This window comes from Oxyura jamaicensis, chromosome 2 (assembly GCF_011077185.1).
Source record: "Oxyura jamaicensis isolate SHBP4307 breed ruddy duck chromosome 2, BPBGC_Ojam_1.0, whole genome shotgun sequence".
NCBI lineage: Eukaryota > Metazoa > Chordata > Aves > Anseriformes > Anatidae > Oxyura > Oxyura jamaicensis.
The window spans coordinates 37,537,266-37,562,642 of record NC_048894.1 but is presented as its reverse complement, the minus strand read 5'-3'; the positions used below and the strand labels follow the sequence as shown (position 1 = coordinate 37,562,642).

At 37.1% G+C, this 25,377-nt stretch overlaps 1 protein-coding gene across 8 annotated transcripts in view; it reads left to right on the top strand.

Moving 5' to 3' along the window:
• Positions 1–25,377, top strand: part of TBC1D5 (TBC1 domain family member 5) — a 319,441-nt gene that overhangs the window by 269,298 nt on the left and 24,766 nt on the right. For 6 of the 8 annotated variants that reach the window (XM_035319861.1, XM_035319856.1, XM_035319862.1 and 3 more), the window contains 3 exons: positions 5,159–5,322; positions 19,348–19,377; positions 23,201–23,300. In XM_035319861.1, the coding sequence (XP_035175752.1) occupies positions 5,159–5,322; positions 19,348–19,377; positions 23,201–23,300 (294 nt within the window). The remainder of the gene's footprint in view (positions 1–5,158; positions 5,323–19,347; positions 19,378–23,200; positions 23,301–25,377) is intronic. The other 2 variants (XM_035319863.1, XM_035319857.1) reach the window with 1 other exon arrangement.

Below are 25,377 nucleotides of genomic sequence, written 5' to 3'. Positions count from 1 at the left end.
GAATGGTTTTGAATTATAGATTGTGCCATGCTTCTGTTCTCTTTGCTATCTTTGTCCTTCACTCTCCTTGTAACTGTGATAGCTATTCTTTTCTCTGTAAGGACCGAATAGAGTGAGCCATTGGTTTTGTATGCCATCTGTGCATGTCTCCTTTGATTTTTCCTATATTCTCCTATAGTTTCGGAGGTAGAGCCCTCTGAAGATCATGGTTATCTCCCTTACAACTAAACTCAAACTTTGTAAGACTTGCAGTTCACTTTGCTTTCATCATAAGTCTTCCCCACTCCTTTCTTTTCACTTCATTGTAGATCCTTATTATAGATCACATTATTTTTGAACTTCCCATCTTCTTCTCAAGACACTGCACATCTCCACCCTCTGACCTGCTGGCAATACCAACAGTGCAATCCCTTTTCCCACTACCTCATCTGTGTGTTTTCCAAATGGTTTTGAAACAGAGCATTTGTAACCCTAGTGTTGGCCCCAGTAATCTTTAGCAATAGGCAAGTAGAGAGTTAGAATCCAACACGTGGAGGTTACACTGCTCCCTTTTGTCTCAGAAGGGTATGTATTTTTAGTGCATGAAGCCCAGTGCATCATTACTGTGAACTATTTATGGATTTTTGTATGCATATATATATTTTTAAGACATCCTTTGCAGTAATGTGTTCTGACTACTGTTAACATCAGGGGTCCTTGGCTCTTTCTGTGTTCCTGTTAAGCATTTATTTGATTTCCATTCTTATGGTTTCTTCGGTGTGATTCATACAGGCTTTAGGACTTTCTGGTATATGTTTAGGTGGTCAGAGAGGTGACTCCTATCTGACATATTAAGGAGGCATAATGTATTTATCAGAAGTTGATAGAAGGAGCAGAAAAAAAAAAGTAGTCTTGATTAAGTGATGCTCTCTGGTTGCTCACTGGACTGATGAAGAAGAGTGAGATGTGCTTGGTTAGTTAGTAAAAGTAGATTGTTTTATCACTGTGTATTTTGTTTGTGTGTTGAGGGTAAGAATTCTGTTCTATTTTTACTTGCCTTTTTTTACCGAGGAATATTCCAATATTAGAAACTCTCTCGAATGATCCTGAGCTATTGAGTGAGGAGAATGTTTCACACTACTGGTTAAGAAACCAGACACACTACAGAAAATATACAAATGGCATTTTGTGTTTAATCCGCCTGAGACCCTGAAATCTCAGTATTGGTGTTATATTATATTTTCAGTCTTACAAGAGGGTTGTTAATGCCTCAAAATTTGATGCATGTGTAATACATCTGACAGACTTCAGAAGCATTGTGGTGACTTCAGTTAACTGTCCTTGCAGTAGCTCTGCTAAACTACTGTACTGGGAGTATCACAGGTAGCTTTCTTTATACAGTAGGGAAAAATGTTTGATTGGTGTGAATTGTCTTACAGCTTTCTTCTTATTTCCAGTTGTAAAATTGATTACTCCTTTGGATATTAGAAAAGCCTGTTACAGTACAAAAGCTCTATGACTTTCAACAAACAAACAAATTCTTCATATGTGTTATTCTTTGTCTTTACTAATCGCATCCCCTAAATAATCCATGTCTCAGTGTTGTTCACATGATTGGGGTCAGCATAAAAATTTAAGTTTCCTGATGATAATTTTCTCAAATTTGCTTACTCATGCAGCAGGGTCAGATGCTACTGATTAGAATCCCAAGCTTTATTCTTACCTTCCATTTCGTATAAAATGTACTTCTGTTTTAGCGTATCTCCATCTTAGTTTCATTACATCTTGTGTTGCTTTTATTTTTCATCTTTATTATATTTTACGGTCCATAATAACCCGATTATTCAAAGCTCTTGGTGCTGTTTGAGCAAACTTCCTTTTACAACAGTTGTATTGTTCTCTCCACAAAATCCTAGCTATACATATTTCTTCTCTTGTGTGGTTATGCAAGTAAGTATATATTCTAGTCCTCTAAAGTGTGGTCCATCTTTTCAAGTGTAGCTGTTTAGTAAGCAAAGTGTTTGCCACAGGGATACTTCCCTGTCTCTTCAACTTCCTATCATATTTTGGACCTTTTTTTTTTAAGAATGAAAAATATGAAAAAATATATTATGAAGCATTTTCCCCCTCATTTTACCAACCTGTATTATATCATATGCATGCGTTCATCAAATATATTTAAAGCATCCCTCTCTCAATGTTACCTGTGAAATTTTACTACATAATCTGCTTATTGTAGATGATGTGCTTAGCACAGATCATGCAGTGGAGATGTTTGTGAATACATACGTTGTTCTTTGTTTAACCTTTTTTATTTTTAATCTTCATCATATGTGGAAGTTACCTTCTTACTAGAATGGGAAAGAAGCCCGTTTAGTCTAATTTATATGTAAAACATTTTTTTTCATTGTAGTTTTTTTATATATATATTTTACAGGGTTTTTTGTATAACATTTATATTGGCTACTTTGGCTTAGCTGTTTGATTTTCTTTTATAAATGCTTTACTTGCTAAAATGTGCCATCTCACCTGTGCCAAAACTATTTTTGTTTTACCTAATGTAAAAACACACTTACATTGTAAATTGCCAGTCAGAAATGCATAAAAAGTCTTCTTCTTACATAAAGGCAACTGTAAGGATAATGGTGTTGCCAAGTGACATGATTTTATTCTAAAATTAGAAATCTTCTTAAAACTTCCTTGTGACTGAATTATTTCTGCTGTTTGCCATGCAGTGTTTTGTCCTTCTCCACCTCTAGAATTAGTTACAGAATTGGAGATTCATGTTCATCTAATTAATGCATATCCCATCTCGCTATAAAATTTGAAGGCAAAAGTTAAGTCAGCTCTTGCAGCCTCCATTTCCTGCACCTGAAGGAAGCTGTTGAGACTGAGGGGTACAAGATAACGTGACTAGAGAATGATGATACGTGACTTTCTGACAAGCAGCAGAAAAATGCAATTCAATGAACTTGGTGGGAAGGGAAGAATAGAGAATGGAAAAGTTGTAACAAGGAAGTCACAGAAGTACAACAAGGAAAGTGAATGGGTCCAAAGAAGAGGAAGAGGTGGCAGAACAGTGTCCACAGGAGTATGAGAAGAAGCACATAAAGTATAGGACAGTCATCAGAGAGAAGAGCAAAATAATGCAGTAGAAAATAAAGGAGAAAGTAGGGAACAGTTCGTATGCCATTTTTCTTCCAGAAAGCTTTAGGCATATTAAACTCGTATCCTTTCCTGGCTTCTGTCCTTTTTGGTCCATTTTGTCACGTGGTATGTTATATTCTTTGCTAGTTCAATCTGTTTTAAATGGATCTGTATTTATTCCCTGTAGAAAATGTGAATTACTGTTTTTGTGTGGCTGTGGCTGTGCAATATATGCCATGTAGGTCAACTGCCACAGAGAATTTGGCTCGAGCTTTGTCTCCACCCTGCAGGTGGTCCTGGCCAAGCGTGACAGTGCTGATTTGCACACCCCTTTGACGACAGTTACTGTTCTAGATCTTAAATGACTGAATAATATTAAGATGTTCTTGTACGAGTAGTTCCTGCTAGCTGTTTCCCTTTATTTAAGATGTCTGAACTCAGCATCCGTGGTACCCTTCTGTATCTAAAGATGAATTTCTTTGTTTTCTCTAGCCTTTTCTGTCTCTATTTTCTTTCATTTCTTTGTCTTTTAGTTTTCTTATATACCTCTAGAAACATGGGGGAAGACCACAGTGCATAATGAAGGGTAGACTAACTCATTCCAGAAAAGGAGTTATAGTTTTATGTTTTTAGAATTGGTAGTGGATCCACAGTGACAAAAAATGTACAAAAACATATACTAAGTGCATTGGAAGGCCTGTGCAATAAAATGTGGCATATCTGAGAGTAAAACTGGTTGGAGCAGAAGCAGCTCGGAACAAAGAAGGAAGAACCTCTGGCATCTGCAAGGCAGGTGGTTTGGAGTTTGATTATGGTCTTGCAGAGGAGATGAAGTTGCACATATAACATCTGGATGATTTAGTTTCAGTGGGTCATTCTTAAGGCTATAAAAAGTAGCATGAAAAGCACAAGCACACACACAAAAAAGGAAAGGAAAAGGGAGAAGCTAAACAAATATTTCAGTCAGAATAACTGACAAAACAGGAAAAGGGAAGAATTCTAAGCCTGAGTTTTACATGGTTTTGTGTTTTTTTTGTTTTTTTTTTCAGAGTGGCAAATTCTGTACTTGTGTCACGCTGGATTGACTTCCTCAGATAATTGAAAGGTTTTTTTTGGAAAACTAGAAACTAGCATCTGTCCTACTGCAACATTTTCACAATGAAAGTAATGAAAACTGAAATATATAGTGTTTTTTCTTCTGGAGTTTTTCAAATAAAAAGTTATATTAAATATTTCAAAACCCTCTGCAGGCCTCAACTGGGAGAAATGGTTCTTATCAAAGAACGTCTCATCACATACAGTGTCATGGTGAAATAGCTCAGGCATGTACCCATGTGTCCTCACCATGAAAGTGGACATCACTAGATTCTCTAGAAAAGATGCATGAACTAATAGTAATGAAATATTGAGTAGATTTCATCAAAATCTGTTAGGTGAAGATGGCCTTAAAATATGAGGCATGAGAACTCACATTCTATCTCAAAGTCAAGTTATTGTTCCCTGTTGCAAGTCTAGATAGTGTCATCTAGATATTATATGTCAAACCCGTTCTTGGAATATGATGTTCTTGTTTTGTTTTCTTTTGTCAAGTTTTAGAGCGTATTTATTGAGGGAAAAATGATTTTGTTTGCAGTGTTGATGACATGAGATTTATTTATTTTTATTATGAGATATACTTTTGTTCATTATGCAGTAGAGAGAAGCTTCTCAGTCTATAGATACATATACTGGGAAGGTATTTATATAGATATATATGTATTATATAGCATATATATATACTATATAATGACCATTTGTGTATATATACCTATATATGCACTAAGATTTGTATTTTTCTTTCATACAGAAATGGAGTTCTGTGTATGTCAAAATAGTTCTTCAATCTCAGTGCATGCTAATACACTTCAACATTTCATTCTGTGTTGAGCTATCTGTGAATCTCAGTGAATATCAATTAAGACAAGGAAGTATTTACAGGAAAAAGAAACAACATACTGATTAATTCTCATCTTACTTTACACTTGTTTTGCAGGCCAGACTTCAAAAAACATCAGTTCATCTCCAAGCATAGAGAGCTTGCCTGGGGGACGTGAATTTACAGGATCTCCACCTTTGTCTGCATCAAAAAAGGATTCATTTTTCAGTACAATCTCCCGTTCTCGTTCCCAAAGCAAGACTATGAGCAGAAAAGAGTCTGTGAGTTCTTTTAACTTTTTAAACTATTTTAATGTCACACTGCATTACTTGTTAGAGCCAATCATTTATCTCATTCATTAAGCACTTGTACTTGAAAATGTTTACCTCAGCTCAAATTAACAGCAAAAGCAGAAATAAGCTATTTAAACTGTTTCTGTTGAATAACATCTCCATTATGGATTCCATCCCATAATCCTACTTGAGCTGAAACTGTGAAAGTGCCTGATGCCTCTGAGAAAGAGGAAAGAACTCCTGTAAGTTACTTTGCTTTGTTAGACTTTTGGTGTAACCCTGAAGTTAATAAACAGTTCAGTGGGGAGCGTGAATGCTCAGCAGATCCAAACATGTCCATCTGTTATCCCTGAAATTCTTTAATACATACGAGATTTCCCAGTGTCTGTAGCATCTGTAGTCTGTAGTCACAGTTTTATTTCTCACACAGCCCTGACCTTCCATTTGGCCACAAGACATTTTTTATTTAAACAGAATATTTTCATCCAAGAAAATCAGTTTGAATTAATCATAGGTGTGTTCCAAAGAAATTCTCATCCAGTCAGTGATATTTTAAGAGCACTAATTTGGTAAATCTCATATGCCTTGGAGCAGGAGGATTCTTGTTTATTTTACATAACTGTTCCCCATTGGCTTTCTGCTGATTAGAACACAGCTAGCATAGACAGAAAAGTTGTATTTTTTGCAAGGTGAAGGCAGTTTTTTTTTTTCTCTCTCTTCCATTATTATCAATATATGTTCATATAACTTCCCACTGATTTCAATAAAAATGAATTGTAATAGCAATATTCCTATACTGCAGCATTCTTCAGGTATTCAGAGATCTTACAAACAAAGCTAAATTCAGCGCAAAAATTTCAACAGATTGGTAGTCATGATAATCTAAGCTGAGCATTGATTATAAAGACATTGTTTGAACTGTGATAAAATTTACATTGTAGCCTTGAATGACAGAACAGCTAGGAAAGGTTTTAGGCTACCAAAATCTATGTCTCCTTGTGTTTGTTTCTAACTGACTTTTGATATAGGAAAAAAAAAAGGAAAGAAATTCTAGCAGCTCTGAGAGGAAAAGGTTTGTTTAATTCCTTAAGATTCTTTAATTCCTTAAGATTATGTTGTAGTTTTTATTTTCCTGTAAATTTCATGATCTGTAGTGTTCTATTTAAAGAAGACTCCAAAGAGTTAATCCTAAGGTCCAGAAACAGTTGCATCAGAATTCTCCAGTCTTACGGTTGCTTCCTTTACAGCTGTTTTCTAAAGGAAAAATAATAATAATAATAATTTAAAAAAATACTTGAAAACATAACGGATTCACATCTTTGTTTTATTTTTAAAAACTAAACTGTTTTACATTTTCCATTTGTCTCTAATAATCACAGAGATTGTATTACTAAGCATTGCGTAAATTACTTTTTTTGGAACGTGGCCATGCATCTATCACTTTTTATAAAGATGCTTTTAAAAGCAGTCATTCTGTGTGTAATGGATGAAGGAGAATCCATTTCCCCTTCATCTTTGTAATTCTAATTAATGTCCTTCTCAAGGAAAAAGTAGGAATGGAATGCATACATAAAAATATGTCCTTCAACGTCGAATTAAAAAAGGTGATTCCCACATACCAGCAGACATTCCTGTGGCATTGTCAAAGGATGAATGGGAATATCATCATCACCTGCATCACAGGTTCAGTTCTGGACTCCCCCACATAAGAGAGATGTAGACATGTAGATGTAGACTGGAGGTTGTCCAACAAAGGGCCACAAAGATGATGAAAGGACTGGAGCACTGTGTGGGTGACCGAGCACTGGAACAGGTTGCCCAGAGATGTTGAGTCTTCCTCATTGGAGATACTCGAAAGCCACGTGGAGATGGTCCTGCGTAACCAGCTCTAGATGGCCCTGTGTGAGCAGAGGGGTTGGACCAGATGACCTCCAGAGGTCCCTTCCAACCTCAACCGCTCTGTGATTTTGTGACAGGATAAACTGGAATGAGACTTGTCTAAATTCTTTCTTTTCTAAAGTCTGCCCAACAAGTTGGACTTTCTTTGGAAGAGTTATAATCATGATACTTAACTTGATTCATTGCCTCCAGGAACAGGATGTCTCCATTTCTCTTATTAAGGACTTAATAAGATATTAACATTTGTGTTATATTTAGTCTTCTGGATTATTTTTGCTCTCAAATCCAAAGATCAATTGAATGACATTTTTACTGCTGTTGACAGAAACAGATGTCCCCAGCTTTATTTAGTTAAGGAAGTGAATATATAGCCTCAGGGCTGAATGCACAATATCAGATCATATTTTGGCAACCGATGGCAGCCTGATGTTATTCGCATTATTACTGAGAACCATTAAGCCGTGTGCTAATGTGAGACCCTCCAAAAGTGTTTGAAAGGTTTTGTTTGTTTGTTTGTTTGTTTTGTGCTCAGCAGTGAAATACCTCTCTTCCTCCTTACTGCTTTCAGATAGGTTGCAATTTCTGGAGCCTCCTTCCCATAAATAAGAACAGGAATGTAGTAATATACGTTCAGTGCCCATTATCTTCTGGCTGGGTCAGTCTAGCTGGAATAAAGTTCCAGAAAATTTCCACTCATAGCCTTCTTGCTGCCCCCTCCCTTTCAGCAGAGTTGGGAAACTGGGTGCATTCGTGGGCCCTTTATTTGTGATTATGTTACATTCACTACCCCAGCAAACATCAAGTACAGTCTCTTTTCAGCAAACAGCAAAGCTGATTAGACCTTGATTTTGGCAAATATGGTTGGCTGGTCTCAGTTTCTGGCAGAAAATTTTGTAAATTGCTTTCAGCCATAGAGATGTGCCAGAAAGGGAACTTCAAGTCAAACAATGCAACTGCTTTTAAAAACTTTCACAAAACAAAAGTAGGATAGAGATATTTTTAATTGAAAAGAATATTTTCGTTTAGATAAATTGTATATTTTAATAATTTCTAAATTAAAGGTTTCAAGTTAACAAATATCAAATGATCCATTTGGAAAATGTGTTAATTAAAGAATTCCTAAGAAGGACACATATCTAAGGAAAATCTGGAGAAGTTTATTTTCTTTACTAAAACAGTTTACAAACGTGGTCAAACAGAATCCTCATTTTTAGCAAAAAAATCCTGAACAAGTGTCATCCATTATGCTGTTTTTGATTGCACAGACTTTTTAATTAAATTAAATTTGACAACATATGCTATTGTCCCCACAAGCAGGTAGAAACAACTGTTACTGCCTGTGATTTACACTGCAGGTTTATCTGATTGGAAGTTAGTTATGACTACACCTACAGATTAGAAAATTAATGGATGCCATCATTTTTAATTAAGTAGGCATCTGCTTTTCTGATTTTGGAGCCTAGTTTAAGCATACAAGCTTGACAGTTTTGCTCAAGTAGAGGTAGTATAAGAAAATCAAAGGGATAATAAAAGAAACGCTAGAGAACCACACAAAAACTCGTGCATGCAAAACTTCATTTGAAGAAGAGCATACCTATTGTATGATGCATGGTAGCACATCTTGGAGACATCTTTTATCACCATATCTATTTTTCTTGACTATTATTTTTTTTAAATCTCTTTAAAAGGCTTTAAACAAAATATTTATGTCAGTCCATACTTGATCATGGTGAACATTTGTTGAAAAATGTAAATGCTATGATGAAATATCTTTTTTTAGTTAAGCATCATGAAGCGTGCCCTGAACAAATAAGTGTCCATGTACAACAGTCAATTTCTTGGTCAGTGTGTATCAGGCCTAAAGTTAAAGGCATGGTGATTGTTTCTCAGTGCCTTAGGTTTAATGGACTTCAAAGCCTTAACATTTTACTTCAATTAATGTTGTAGGGCACATGCTTTTTTTTTCTTTCGTTTTGATGTGACAGACCAATTCTGACAGATGAAAATTGTAATTTAGTACTTCAGTTCATCAAATTTTAGAGATGGGTGAAAAGAATAGTAAATTCGAGGTGCTGCCATGTCACGTGAGCACAGTTCGCAGAAAAACCTCTGAGATACATTGGAAGTATGATGCTTTTCTCAGTTTCCTTCCTCAGGCACCCACAACATGCTGTGACTCAAATAAAAGAGCTGAAAACAATGCAAGGGAAAATAAGCTGCCTTTTAAAGTTTTTCATTAGAAATACTTGTAAGTTTCATATAATTTAGTAAAAAGACAGCTGTATGCATGAGTGGCAGCTTTGAATTCTAATGCTCCTTATCTTTTTCGGAGTGATTCATTTCAGGGAAAAGAAACTGTACTGTGATAAAAGCAGAAAGTTAATTGCTTAGGAAAAAAAAAAAAGAGAGAGAGAGATGAATAAAAATCCAAGTGGCTCAGCAGTGCTTTTTTGTCATATTATGAGCAATAAGTATGTATACAGAACAGATCTGCCGGGCCATTTGGAAGATTTTTTAAATGTCAGTGTAAACTGTTGTCTTTCTCTGGTACCAGAGATTCAGATACATGCAGCTGAATTAGACTTACCAGTAAATTCTGCATAGAAGCAAATTAAAATTACATAATTGGAAAGAAGGCAGTAAGAGCTTTTTAAATGATTGGACAGCCCTGTGTAACTGTCAAGGAAATTTAGAAAAATATCAAAATCTTGAATTACTTAGACTATAAACAGCATTTAAAGTAGGATTAAAGTGATGCAGAAACCGAGAAACATGGACATTGACTCCTCGGCAATCATGTTACCAGCAGCACTGCAGGTACAAGAATTTGCTCTGTGCCTGCTCTTTTGACCCACTAATCATGAAGTTAATGTTTCAGCATCCCCGTGACATCCGCATCTGAGGATCTATACTGGTGGCCTGAGCTGCCCTTTTACTCCCTTTAAATGGAAATCTCTTCCCTTCATCTTGCTCTTTTAAGATGACAGCACAAAACTACTGTCCAGTTCTGTGAAGACCTCTAACATCTGTACTGAACAAAAGCATCAACATCTCTCTAAATCAAACTAATGTTATAGTTGTTCGGTTTTTTTTTGACTGGAAATGATTTCTGTGTTTATTTGTTTGTTTGTTTTCCCCACTGTGAAATGAATTATAGGTATGCATTTAAATATAGAATAGATCATTTTCTTGTTTTGTCTGTTTGGTTAAATCAAAACTTTCCCTATAAAAATAATAGAACTGGTTCTTCTGTTCTTTAAACAACGTAGTATAAATGTTTACATTGGCATCTTTTTATTCTCACTGCATAATCAATATACTTAAGATTTACCTTCCTTAAAATGGGAATTCTAAAAGCCCTAAATAATATTATCCTAATCTGGCCTGTATCCTGAATCATGATAGGATTCACATCAAAGGTCAAATACATCCAGCCTGAATAGAGAAGGGCTTAGTAAAACTTTTTTGCAGCTGATGCCTAAAAGAATTTTAACTGATGATGAGTTGAACAATAGGTATACTGTAAGAGTCCTTCATAAAGGATTGTGTGGTTGTTAAACTGTGTGTATATTATAATACTTATTCAGAAAGGAAAAATTAAGAAGCATAATTATGTATGTATGTCCTACTTAATCAACTATTTCATTCAACCAAAAACTTCAGTAACCTAATACTGAAACATGGAATATGAACTTTATTCATTGCACAATATCTGTTTATTCATCGTTCCATATTCATATCCATTCAGGAATACTTAAAAGCGTAATTTCAGCTCCAAATTCAGAAAATGTTTTGCTTATTTTCCCCCTACTCACATTTCTCTTACGTTTGCCATAGTGGGCCTATGCAGTCTCTTAAATGCCAGATAGGCAGAAAGCCAGCCAGCTGTGATACCAACCAATAATGGAGGAAATGAAGTTCTCATTTGCTTATGTGTTTATTTATAGACATTTCCAAAATGCTTACAATCATTACCATTTAAATTAATATCTCAGTTTTATTATTTATGCAGAAATATTGCAATATGATTATGAACAATGTCAACAGCAGCACTGACAGAAACCTTTTATCAGTATTTCTGTTCAAAGGGATAATTTCTATTTCCTTACAGCTCTTCCTGCTGTATTACCTGTTCACTTGTCAAGTGAAGTACTACAGTTTTTCTTAGTTGTTCAGTGCCCACCCATCCACAATCGGTTATGCAAGTTTTGTTATATTCCATAGATCTTCCAGCATTTTATGGATCTTGTTCCTAAACTGTCTCTCTGCAGTCCCACAGGGCAGTGCCAGCAATCACAAGTCCCTCAAGTCTTACATTTGCTTGTAAAAGGGTTTTCTTTCCATCCTCCCTTTCTTTGTCCCTATGTAAGAGCTTTCACTGTTACATATGTTCAACTTTCTCCATCTTCTTGGTAAGGAGAGGATATCTGAGCATAGGAGTAGCATATTTTAGAGAGGAAAATATGCCCAGGTTAGATGAATACAAGTCCTGCTCATACACCAGCAATGCATGTGCTTGTTTCTAGCTTTGCAACAGTGAGGCTGGTGCACCTGGAAGCTGCTTCAGTAAGACACCATTGGAAGCTGCTTTGGGAAACATCCAAGCCAGTAGTCCTTTGCCACTAGCATCTCTGGGCAAGGTGAAGCATGACACACTAAGCTGACTCCAACAGAGTGATCCTGGCAAGTAGGCTTTGAATTGCTTAAGATGGAAATTCAGCAGCGAGGCCTGGTGGTTAGAAGCTGTGAGGCAAAGTTTCAGGATTTTAATTGAAATTAAATAGATCTGTCAGAGGGCATAAGAGATCCTCTGGGACTACATCTTTTGCTTTTTTCCGAATGTCACTATATGTAGATATTTTAGCTTTGTTTTAAAAGAAAATAAATCATATAAATAAATAATTATAAATCATCAGTGAGATAAATACTTCCCTGCAGTCACTAATCATTTTGGTGGAGATCATAAATTAATATTTTTATCGTTTTGTCCCAGTATGAGCTATTGACTGGTCTGCTCCATGTTAATGTATTCCAAAAGGATCCACTTTTTCATAAAGCTACAAATGCATAGTGCATAAAAATACACATGTATATATTTCACACATCTCCAATTTTAAAGACAGTAAGAAATCTGTATTTTTTCTTCCATTTGAGAAGTGTGAGTCTCCTTGGACAACTATAATTCTACTGTTAGAAATCTGAGTGTTGGAAGAAAGATGTCCTGACTATATTGAATCAATGTTCCATTGCTTTCAGGGTTTGGGTGTTTTTGTTTTTTTTTTTTTCATTCTCTGTTTTATGTTTCTTTTTGAAGAACAGAAAGGTTGATTTTTATTTATTTATTGTTATATTTATTTATCATTCAATCATTTACCAATAATTAGTTGTTTCTATTTACATGCACAGAGCTTGGGAAAGCATTGTATGATGCCATGCCTTTCTGTGTTGTTAGTGAAAGCACATAGAGGAAAGTCAGGATAGGACTACTGCCCAAAAACATATGCCTTTTCACATGGATGCCTTCTTGCATTTTAATTTATTGGCAAATCTATCTTTATCTCATCCTAGTTGAACATCTCTATCTGTTCAAGAAAATTCCTTTCTTGTTTTTGATACTTAATTTCAATCAGAACCCTCTGAACAAAATAATCTGATATTGTTTTGCAGTGTTGGTACATAACCTGATTTAAATTAGCTCCTAGCAGTCACACTGAATATTTTAGTGACCTTTCTTATGTCCTTCATTTTAGTTTCTTATTTTTTCCAGTCACATTTCCTCACCCCCTTCTGACATATGTTTTCACCGAGATATCATCACTAAGGACTACGAAGTGACAGTTCGGTTTCAGGTTCTAAACTAGGCAGTTCTGCTCCTGAACTTACTTTTTTGAGCAGAAGAGGATGTATCATGCCCTGAAGTGTTTTAACTTTGACAGCACTATGTTTTGGTCTAGAATTCTAGGATTACTTTTTACCTAATTCACTTGTGCTTGCTCTTATGACTCTTGATGAATTTGGAGACACACAGTACTGCCAGAGAACAAAGTTTCTGTGTTGGAAAGCAACAAGTCAAAGTAATGATCAAGGCAGATGAAAAAAAGGGGCAAAGGTGTGCTTTCATTCGTTTTGTATTTTCCATTTTCCTTAACTTCCTTTAATGTGGATAACTGAACCACCACTTCCTTCATTAATCTAACAGAGAATCTATTTGTGCTTTAAGGAACGCACTAAAACAAGTATATAACTATCAGCAAATGTACCGTGCTATTTGTTACTCCGAGCACCTAGGTCTGCTAACAGTAGTGAAATTTAGAAAAAAAAAAAAAGGGGGGGGTGGGGGGGGGCAAGAAGGAAACATACCCACTTAAACATTACCTGGACAGGCTGGAGAAGTGGGCCCACATGAACCTAATGAGGTTCAACAAGACCAAGTGCAAGGTAGCAATGTGCTGCACCTGGGTTGGGGCAATCCCAGAGAGGAATAAAGACTGGGAGAAGAACACATACAAAGCAGTCCTGTGGAGAGAGGTTTATGGGGTTCTGGTGGACAAAAGGCTTGACATGAGCCAGCAGTGTGCATTTGCAGTCCAGACGGCCAACTGTGTCCTGGGCTGCATTAACAGAGGGGTGGCCAGCAGGGTGAAGGAAGTGATTGTGCCTCTCTGCTCTGCTCTGCCCTAGTGAGGCCCCACCTGCAGCACTGCATCTAGGTCAGAAGCCCTCAGCACAAGAAAGATGCAGGTCTGTTAGAGCTGGTCCAGAGGAGGACCACAAAGATGATCAGAGGGTTGGAGCACCTCTCCTGTGTAGCAAGTCTGAGAGGGCGGGGGATGTTCAGCCTGAAGAGAAGGCTCTGGGGAGATCTCATTGTGCCCTTTCAGTACTTAAAGGGATCTTATAAAAAGGATGGAGAGGGACTCTTTACTTGGGTAGATAATGATAGGGCAAGGGGGAGTGGTCTTAAACTAAGAGGAGGAAAGATTTAGATAAGACATTAGGAAGAAATCCTTCACTGTAAAGCTATTGAGGCACTGGAACAGGGTGCCCAGAGAAGCTGTGAATGCTCCATCCCTGGAGGTGTTCCAGGCCAAGCTGGATGGGGCTTTGGCCAGTGTGATCTAGGGGGTGGCATCCCTGCCCATGGCAGGCGGGTTGGAACTATGTGATTTTTAAGGTCCCTTCCAACCCAAGCCATTCTATGATTAAACTACACTTTAGCATCCTGGCATTATGCAGTCTGGAATGAATTAAAACAGTATAAAATAAGAACATAATTCAAGTTCACCATGAATGCAGTCCATAGGAATAAAATATGTAAGATTTATCTGAGGATATTGTGCTTAAAATGTTGAACATTGTTGAAAATGTACTCAAAATAATGAAAAATAGCAGTAGTAAAGATGTGAAAAATACTTAAGTAAGGTGTATTTGGAAATATATTAATAATGGGGTTACTTCAACTCATACAGAAACAGACAAAAATAGAGAGGTAATGGTTCATCACAGGAAATGAGTATATAACCTCTACTTCTGCAGGAATTAATACCTGAAAGCAGTATCTGAAGTCCTTTGTGTTCTCCCACACAATTCACACACGTAACAAAATTCTCAAAGTAAAAGTGACAACATGCACTGACAATATACATCTGTGACATCCTTGGTGAATTTCATCAAGCAAAAGCAATTGTGCTCACATCTAATCATTTCATAGCGACTTCCACACAGAAGAAACTTTCTCTAGACATCTGCAAAGCAAAATGCCTCTTCAAAAGTCTACTAAAAATTCTTCCTTTCCATTGGCAACAGTTTGGTTGCTAACATGCTGAAGCCATGTCTGTAAGACTGACTAATATTGCCATATTGTTTCCATGTCCTCCCCATATGTGTGTCTGTAGCCATCTGTTGTCTCTTGGCTTGCACTGTGAAATCCTTTAGAGTAAGGTTTTTTTGGTTTTTGTTTTTTGTTTTTTTTTCCTTTCTGTTTTCATGGCGCCAAGGAGAATGAGGTCTTGGTCTTGATGAGGGCCTGGGACTGATACAATTAAATAATAAATAAGTTAAATTAATAAATTAAACATTCTTTAATGTCATTTATTGTTCAGAAACAGTGGTTTCTGGTTTAAAATTCAGCATATGCTGTATTCTGTGGCTGGCATGGATCATAAAAAAATTCTGTGGGTGTCAACCAGCATTCATCTGTCAGGGGTTCAAGATTAAGAAGTTAAATCTTGTATTTAGTTGCATTTAATTGTTGGATTCAAAAAATAAAAATGAAATACATTCTCACAACATGGAAACAATAACCACTACTTTTTTTCTGTAGGGAAATTTACATAAAAATAAATGAGATTCCATGCATCTGAATCTTGTTTAACAAGTAAAACATTACAGATATCCTAAGGGTGTATAACTTGTGTATATTTTATGAATAAGCACTGGAAAGTCTCTAAGCAAGTCTTTGGCTTTAGAATTTCCTTGTATCAATGTAATTTTTTGCCATTTTTTTCCTCTAAATGTCTCAAAACCTCATCAGAATTATTTTAAAATTTGTCCTGCAAACTTGCCAAGAGGTCAGGGGATGATTCTTTAGGGCTCTTACTATGTGTACTGAAGGAGTTGAAAATACGACAGGGCAAATTAACATAGGAAATATCCAAGGGCTATTAACTAAAGAGAAAAAAAAAATAAAAAATAAAAAAATTCTAGTTCAAGAAATCTCTGATTTGCAAATCTGATTTGCATCCTCTGGGAGAGTATTCTGGCCAATACCACTACATGCTTGTATTATTACATACTTTTTTCATTACACATAATGCTACCCATCTTTGACCACCATCATACAAGACACTAGTAAAACTAGGCCTTTGTTCCAACACAATTCTGTCACTATTTGCAGTGTATTTTTAATCACAACATTTTTGCTTAAGCACTTTACGTACCTTTAAATACTCTTGAAGATAGTTTCTTTTCTGCTTCACTTACCTCTTGGTAGTGCTGCCAAGGTGATCAACTTTCAGAGCCATTCAGCTCCAAGATGAATGGAATTTTGCCATTCTGAGTGTTCACAAATGAAGTATTGAGATATACATCATTGTAAGCCATGGATAACTGAGGGTTTCCTTTTCCTGGAGTTTCTACAGGAGTGAAACAAATGAAAATTCAGTTTTTCTTTCAATTCCTGACCAGTAAGACTGAACATTTAATATTAGTATAGAAGAAAGACATTGCAGACCTGTATTCCCTGTTTTCCAGCCCCTCTATTTCCATGTATGTTCTCCCATCACGTATTTGGGAGAAAGTTGCTTAAACTGATAAAAACAAGGTTGAGGAAGAGTTTCTTCTGCCCAAACTATTTTTCTTCAGACCTTGGCTTGTGTAGGATGCTAAATTCCAGTGGCCTTAATCATTTTTGGAAACCTTATTGCAGCTTGTAAAGTGATGAGCTGTAAAAGGATAGGATTACAATGTCAAAACTGTAAAACTTGCTGTAATCTGTTCTTGAAGGTGCTGACCACTTTCAGTTAGTCATAGCTGTTTTTCTGAAACAGTAAAATTTGATGAAAAACAGAGTATGGTAGAACCATCACTGATCTCATTATGTGTCTACTTGACTCGGGAGAAAAGGAAGGATATAAAAAATGTATTTCCTGAGCTGTCTTTGTAAAGGTGAGAAGATAGATGAAAGAAAAGGTAATAAAAAAGGGAAGAGCAAGCTTTGGACAAATGGAGAGCACCAGAACTGTATAGATTTTTTAAAAAATAGCAAAGATATGGCAAATCATTAATCATAAAAGAATCAGTCTTCGTGGCAAAAGGAAAAGGAGATACAACAATGTTATCAAAGTTCTGGATACAGATAAGAAGGAAGGAAAGTATGAGAAACATATACGTAAATCACTTTTTTTGCAGATTCAGTCTTACCACAACAATGAAAATAGTTGGAGATGTGGATATGGAGGTACTCAAATAGATTCTTGCTTTGACTAGAGACATAAATACTAGCATACCTTGTATTGTTAGTGAAGTATAAATCAATGTGGCATCACAAATAACCTACTTGCTTTTCATTCTCACATTAAATTTGTTATGGATCATCTGTAAGGCTCTAAATCATCAGGAATGTTGAAGGTGTGGAAACGTTTTTTAAGGACCCTGGGACTAAATTTTCAGAAAATAGTGTTAAGATGTTTTACTGAAAAATAACATCATTAAATGTGCACAACTTGGTCTTGCATGTTTCATGCCGTGATTCTTTTGTTTGACTTGCTGCTTGATTTGGTTTTCTTCCTTATAATACAGCTTGCAATATTAGAAAATTGTGAGCTTATATGCTTTGTAGCACATGTTGCTCAATAATTTGGCAATGCTTTTTTGTTTTGATTAGTTATTTAGATGATTGATTGTTTTTTATTTTGTGGTCAGCTGGTTAACCTTTAAGAGCTATGGCAGAATGAGTCTGAATCACTGCTCACGTGTTTGTGGTACTGCGTCTGTCCGTTCAGCTGGAAGGTCGGTTTCTCAAGGAAGGAAGGATCATAATGCTTTTCTTTTAACTTATGTTTGGTCAGTTCAAAGAGTTTGTAAGTCTCTGCTCATGCATAGGAGGGATCAAATCATCAGTGCTGCAAAATAAAAATGGTATCCCGGGAACTCACTGTTTCAGCACAGTGAAGCACAAAAGCTGGCATTTACAGAATGGAGCAGGGAATACTGTCTGGACAGGAATCTACTATCTGCACAATATCAGTTATAAATCAGTTGTTTCATTTACTATTGCTAAAGAATTTGACTTTAGAATATTGAAAAAACTGGGTTCTTTTTTCTGAGGGGCTTTTTGGTTTTGCTGCTTACCTTTACAAAGCTGTAAAACATTCATAAATTGCAGAGCAATTTTAGAAAGATCCCGTAAATAGATTAGATTTGGAAATGTTGATTAGAAGTGACTTCTGCTCAAACTGCTATTTGGAGCAGGACAATCACTAACGTTGGATCAGGTCAGTGGCTTTGAATAGAAACTCTACCACTTCTTTGAGTAACCTCTTCCATTGCTGCACTGCTCTCCTAAAGAAAAACATTTTCCTAATGACCAATTTGAACCTTCTAAGAGGCAATTTTTGGCTTTCTGTATCTTCTGCCACTGCCTAGAATTTGATTACATCATCATTGTAACTCCTTGTAGTTGCAGGTTCCCAGTATTCACCTTAACCTCCTGTTTGCCAAAGTAAGCAAGCCCAGCTCCCTCAGCCTGTCCTCCAGACCTGTAACCATCACAGGAGCCCTGCACTGGACCTACTCCAGTTTCTCCAGTGTCCTTGAGCTGATGGCCTAAAATATTACTCAAGGAAAGGCCTCAAGAGCACTGAATAGAGGTGGATAATGATTTTCCTGTATCTGTTGACCACACATTCCTCCTTAGGCAGCCCTGAGCACTATTTGCACAACTTGTGAGGGTAGTGCTTTGTTAGTTCACATTCAACCCAGCAGCCACTGTAGCCTATGTAGCCTTTTCAACAGGCCTGAAACATAGCTAGTTCCTTTCCTGTCTATACTGCTGAGTTGCTTTTTTTCTCCCCAGGTGCAGAATTTTGCACTTCTTTAAGTTTTTTAAACAGAAACCTAAAAAAAGTTTCTTTTGCTTAGGCCTCCAGTGTCTCGTGGTCTTTCTAAATTGCAGTTCTGACGCCTCCCAGTTTTGCATCACCTGAAAATCTACTGAGTATACATTATGTCCCCCCATATGAGCTGTTGCTGAAGATACTAATCAGTATCTCCATAGCAGTCCATGAGTTCCTGTGCTCATTTCCAACCACTAGCTGGATGCAATGCCATTGACTCAACCATTTGAGCTTGGGGAGGAGTGGGGTTGACCAATTTTCAGCCCATCTACAATGTTTTTGTTCAGTCCATTCTTCCTCACGTTGTAAATGATGAAACTTTTGGAAATGTGCCAAAAGCCTAAATGAAGTCAAAGTATATTGCATCCACTTTTCTCCCTTCATCTGCATGACCAGTCATTTCATCAAAGCAGGTCAAGTGTGATTTGCACTTGGTAAATCCTTGTTGACTTCTCTTGATTATTGTCTTGTCCTTTGCGTGTTGGAAATTGTTTCCAAGAGGACATGCTCCACGAATTCCAGGACTAAGGTGAGGCAGTTTCTTAGATTCTCCTTCTCACTTTTCTTTAATATGAATGTAAAATTAACCTTTCTCCAATCACCAAGGTTGTCCTGTAATAGCAATGATTCTTCATGGATGATAGCAAGTGGTGTGTTACAATCACATCATCAGCCCTCTCAGCACCCATGTGTGTATCTCATTTGATTGCATATATTTTAACATGTTTGGCTTCTTCGGGTATTCACCAACTTATTGCTCCCCCACTCATAGCCATACCTCTCCTTCCCGAGCTGTACATGCAGAGGTCTAGCAGCAGACTTTGCCTGAAAAGCTATAGGCAAAAATGGTATTGCTGCAGACTTTTCCATATCATCTAGCATTTTGTTATAATAGGCAATAGATGGACATCTTCTTTGAACCTCCTTTTGCTGCTATCATACTTGTAAAATTCCTTCTTGTCACCCTTTAATGTCCCACATTAATTTTAGCTCCAGCTGGACTTTGTCCTTCCTAGTGTTGTTCCTGTGTCCAAGCAATGCTTCTGTGCTTGTCCTTTGTTTCCTGACATTGTTTCCACACATGGGCTTTCAATTTCCACAATTTCCATTTCAATATATGCTTTTATCATTTTAGCTCATTAAACTCCTTGCTCAGCCAAGTGAGCCTTCTGAATACCTTCTCCGTAAGTGCTGCTTCTTCATGTATTTCTGGATTAGGTCCCTGTTCTATGGCAAATGAAACTTTTAGCCCTTTGCACTGGATTAGCAAGCCTGTTAACAAAGATGTTCTTCCCTGTCTTTGCCAGGTGCATCTATTTTCTTTTTAAATTGTCCTTCCTCATCAAATGAGGTGTCATAATCAAAGTAGGTGAAGCCCTGCTAGTACCGCCAAATATGTCGCCATGTGTGTGGTCTGTTGGATACACCTCCTGCTAGCCAGGCTTTTCCCTTTTGCCACAGGATTAAAGAGAAACTGTACAAGGATTCCTGTCCCATTCACCCTTGCTCAAGAGCCCGACAGTCACTTTTGAGGTAAAATGGTTTCATATCACCACCTAATTGGTGTCTGCATGAAAAAGCAGAAAGAAATCAGAACATTAGGTTACCCCAAATAATCTTTCTGCAACACCACAAATTGAGGCTCCAGGCAAGCAACAAACCCTCCTAGGCAATGGGTCTGGCCGGCATACCCAAAGAGAGTCACCAACCACTCACTGCCACTGATCACGTTGTCTTGGTAGCTCTCTAATATGGTGTCCAACCTGGATTCTTCCTCTGAGGGAGCTTGTTCGTCCCCTCTGCTGCCTGGGCCCTCCACCATTGGCCAGCCTCCCTGCTGCCAGAAGTCACAAGCCTCAAGTTTCCATTCCCTTAGGAGTGCATGTCTTCTTCCCATTCTGTCAAGCCTCGGTTGCACCTTCCCCATCAGTGGCATAAACTTCTGCACCTTGAAAGATCTTGTCAGCCTCCTCTTTGTCATCCCCGACACAATAAAACACACTAGCTGCTCCTCACCTGCTGCAGCAACTCTAGCAGAGCAAACCTCCCGAAAGGGTGCTCACCCTCAGGGCTCCATATGCACAGAGGTTGACACAGCACTGCAGGTGCCTGGCCCAGCAAGGGAAGGAGTTATGTCTTCTAGCATGTCACCACCATTTGGGTGTTGTGTTCTTATGCAAACAGTACATGTGGGTCTCTTGTGTGTCAAATGCCAAGTTAACTGCTTTGCTTATTTGCTCATCCTGCTGGCAGCACTCCTTGGTGCCTTTCCTGAGGGTACCAGATAAATAAGAAGCTCAAAGTGCATTCACTCAGCCTTTTGCAAGATTTCCCACTTGGCAAGAAACCTCTTGCACTGTCTGTGAGTTCCTGGCCACAGTGCCTTCCTTTGTAAGCACTGGGTATGCTGAACACTTCTGCAGCCCATGCTAGATTCCAAATGAGCTGAAGGAGTGGTGTACTCAGCACCAGTCTCCCATGCCAAAGGAAGGGGTACTCTTGTACAGTTGAAAAGGTTAGTTTTGTAATCTGCTCAAGTGGATAGAGCTGTCCAAAAACATTTTAAAATCAATTTACTGCTGTTGTGATCCTTGAGTAAGAAAAAATAGTGTGGGAAACATGGAAATTTAAATTATGTGAAATTAATTTTTTTTATTCAGTTGTAGGAGATAGTGGTTTTCTATTACTGACTAATGTTTTTAGGAAATAGATTTTTTTTATATTAAAATGCTCAAATACTTTTTCCTTTCCCCAACTTATAGCTAGATTTGTAGTGAACTGGCAATTTAAAATTTTTGGTAGATTATTTCTTCCAGTTGTTAGAATTCTGTATGTAGTAGGAAGAGGTCTTCTGCAGGGACATTGCTTGAAGAGCTTGTATGGGCTGTGACAGAACTGCAGGCTTAATCTGGTTATGAGGTTAATCTGGTAAATGAGGTTAATCTTTCAGAATCCATAAATTGCCAATATCAAATCAGTCCCTTTGAGGCTTAAATTGACAAAAGCATGAGGGTGGGTAGAATAAGGTGAGGGTTTATTAACATAATGAAATAGTAAAGAAAAAAATACTTAATGTCTGTAGGTTATAGGTGCAAGGAAAAAAGTGCATAAGGAGAAAGTGATATTGCTGGATCTTGCAAAATGCTACTATTGCTTTTGGATATATGTTGTATTAGTGCTAAGTTTCCTGTTCTTGCCTCTGTGTCTCAGTTTGTGATGAAGATTAAGATCACTTGTATGTTTAAATCAAGATTGATTCAGGCTGATCAGTTTGGGAAGTTTTTCATTTGAAATGTAATTCACACTTACGTTCAGCAATCCCCATGAAACAAGGGTATGATAAGACTGAAAGTCCTAAGAAAATCAGCATGCTGAAAAGTTGCTTTGCCTTTATCTTTTTGAATTCAATTGCATTCTTAAATAAAACAAAATAAAATTGCTTGATACTCTATGTGTTTAAGCTTTGAAGGATTTTTACTTAAAAAGCAATTACTTTCTCTGCCGTATGGTCATTAAGTGAAGACTGGATGCAATTGTAAATAGCAAACAAAGGCGTTGAAAGAGAAAATCTTCATTGAGGCAGTTTCCATTGCATAAGCAGGTCATGTGGCTTAAAATTAGGCCTTAAAATCTGTTTTTAAAATTTGTATTTTAAATTACACTTGATATATCTTTATTAAACGAATTGATAATTCAAAGTAATTCTTTTACAGTATGTGAGCTGCAAATAGTTTTCACCTAAACAATGTATAAGAAGTTTTGTGTAATTGCAATTGCCGTGGCATGGAAGTGCATGTTTTTAATACAGGTAGAGCATGATGTGTGACAAATAAATATGCCAAAATTTATAATAGTATTGCACCCTTGAGGTGTGGCATTAGGTCTTATTAAATGTACACCTTAAAATAAAAAGGAATTTTACTGAAGTGTCAAACAAATTGCTGTAAAAATTACTCTGCCAGAAGTGTGTATTTTTCTCCTTGACATTTTTTTTCAACTATTGCTGTTGTACTGTGTTTCTGGAAAAGAAATAAGAACTCTTAACCTTTCGTAGATAATGTAGCAGAAAGTAGGCAGTTTTTTCTTAGATTCTTTAAATGAAAAAAGGATAGTATTAATAAAAACTGAAACGTTAAGACCAAACCCTATTTCCATGAAATAACAAAATAATTTTAAAGTCTTTTAGTAAATACATCTGGAAGGTGATTCTCTTTATTTCCAAAATTTGCTGAAGAACAAATAATTAAAATTAGAAGACATCTAAATATGTCAAGGATTAGCTTACCAGTTTTACTGTGTATCATCAAAAGGTGTTTGTTTGTTTAAAAATGCTAATAATGTTTTAATTGTAGGAGGAGGAATTGGAGGCCCAAATTTCATTTCTACAAGGACAGCTAAATGACTTGGAAGCCATGTGCAAATATTGTGCGAAGATGATGAACACACACCTTGGTAAGTGCAGTATCCTCTATTAGCCTGCTAATCTTTGCGAAGGCTCTTCTGATGTTTGTATTACAACTAAAATAATATTTATGTAGTACAGTGCATATTATTTTAGAAGTCACAATGAAAATTGAATTAATGTACCCAGTTGTTCTATCAGATTCTGCCAGCCACTATACCTTCATCCTGTCATACCTTTAAACTTGAGAGCCACTGATGATGCTAAGAAAAAAATAGAGGCATTTTAGCACAGATGGTCTTTGTTCTTAAGATGTATTTTCTTGTAAGAGGCTTGCTAGAATTCACAGCTCGTTTTGTAAGCCCATTTGCAGTTCAATAGTCCCAGAATGATACTTGGTGTATGTACTGATAGCTATATAAAATTCATATACTTTCATTAAATCTAACACCTGCACGGTCTATGCCGATCACCTTCTTTATGTAAAAATGTGCTACTGTAGGCAGACTACTTTGTAGTGTTTTGCTTAGACGAGGAGAAATATATTAAGGTAGGAGTTATATTAGGAATATAATCAACGAAGACTCTAATCTGTAATTTGATTTATATGTTGCCAAGACAAATCAGAGAAAGTAAACAAAAAGCTTCAGTCAGTTCAGGTATAAATATACTTAGCCAGGCTTTGATAAAAGCAGCATTTTCAGACTGCGTTGAACCAAAGTCCAAAAGTTACTATATTTAGTTATGTGCAGAAAGCACTGTTGTTAAGAAATCAGGGCACAACTGCAATAATTTTAAGATTTGTTTATAGCCTGCAACATCACAGTCCAAGCAAAATAATTTAAAGTTGAGTGTTTCAGTGGGTAGAACTAAATATATGACACCTAAATTTACCAGATCAAAAATATCAGATGTGAAGGCCACTTTGTACTTGTATTTTCATTTTCTTTTATGTGAGTGTCCGTATAATTTTAGTAGCCACTCTTACGATCCTAGCAAAAGCTATAAATACTGTGCTATTTGAAAGTTTGGAATCACAGCCTTCAAAAGCCACATGTAAACCTCTAAGCCCAACAGCTTTATTCTGGTGTAGTGTATTGCTTCTGTGGGGGCATCTGGGCAATGATGAGACTGAAGGCGAGTTCAAGGCATGATCTGCTAGTGAAATGATGAGGGAAAGAACAGTGTATCAAGAAAAAAAAAAAGTTAAGTTTCTCTCTTGGCCTACTTTCAGGGCCAGTAGTCTCCCAGAAGCAGCATGGAGCTGTTTACTACCCACAAAGGACAAGGCAAAACCACCCCCTGTGCACCTCTGGCTGTGGGTATGCACTGGGTGTACCAGCACTGCTTCCAGAGCCCTCCAGCCTAGTTTCTCCTAGCTGACTGCCTGATCTTCTCCACAGTATTCCTGCACATCTTTTCAGCACCATGGGCTCTTAACTTTGTAAACTTGGGTTAGGCTAATGCATTTAAATCCTGTAGAGATTAACAGCTATGCATGGGTCCTGGTTTCAGCTAGGATAGAGTTAACTTTCCTCCTAGTAGCTGGTATGGTGTGTGATTTCGATTTAGGGTGAGAGTAATGTTGTGGTGCTGAGATGGCACCAACATTCCCAGTTCCTGCTTTTGTAGCAAACTGAAGAGTTCAGGTGTCCCCAAATGAGCTGCCAGATGACCCATGGGAAGGCAGAAATAGAACCACCATGGTATTAGCCCGTATGACCTGAAATCTGTCAGTCGCATTCATCCTGGTGATCTGAACAGCATGTGCCAGCAGACTGCCCAAGAAAATGGATTCTCTATAGCACCAGAGAGCACCCGCTAAGGATTATCTCCAGTATCCATCACTTCTCAGGGCTTGAGGGAATGGCAGCAAAATAAAATTCAGAAAATATCTGGTCATTTCTGGGTCAGAGGAAAGGTTAGGAAGGGCCGATATTGCTACTAGTCTGGTACTCCCCCAGGTATCTCTTACCCATGAAAATGACTTCATTTCAGAGATCACAGAGCAGATAATAATGAGTTATATTTCTCCTCTTGTAATCTTTGGGACACTTAAGGATATTATTTCTTCCTGTAAGGCTGAGTTTTTCTGATTTCATGACCCAGCTTTTGGCTCTTGTAACT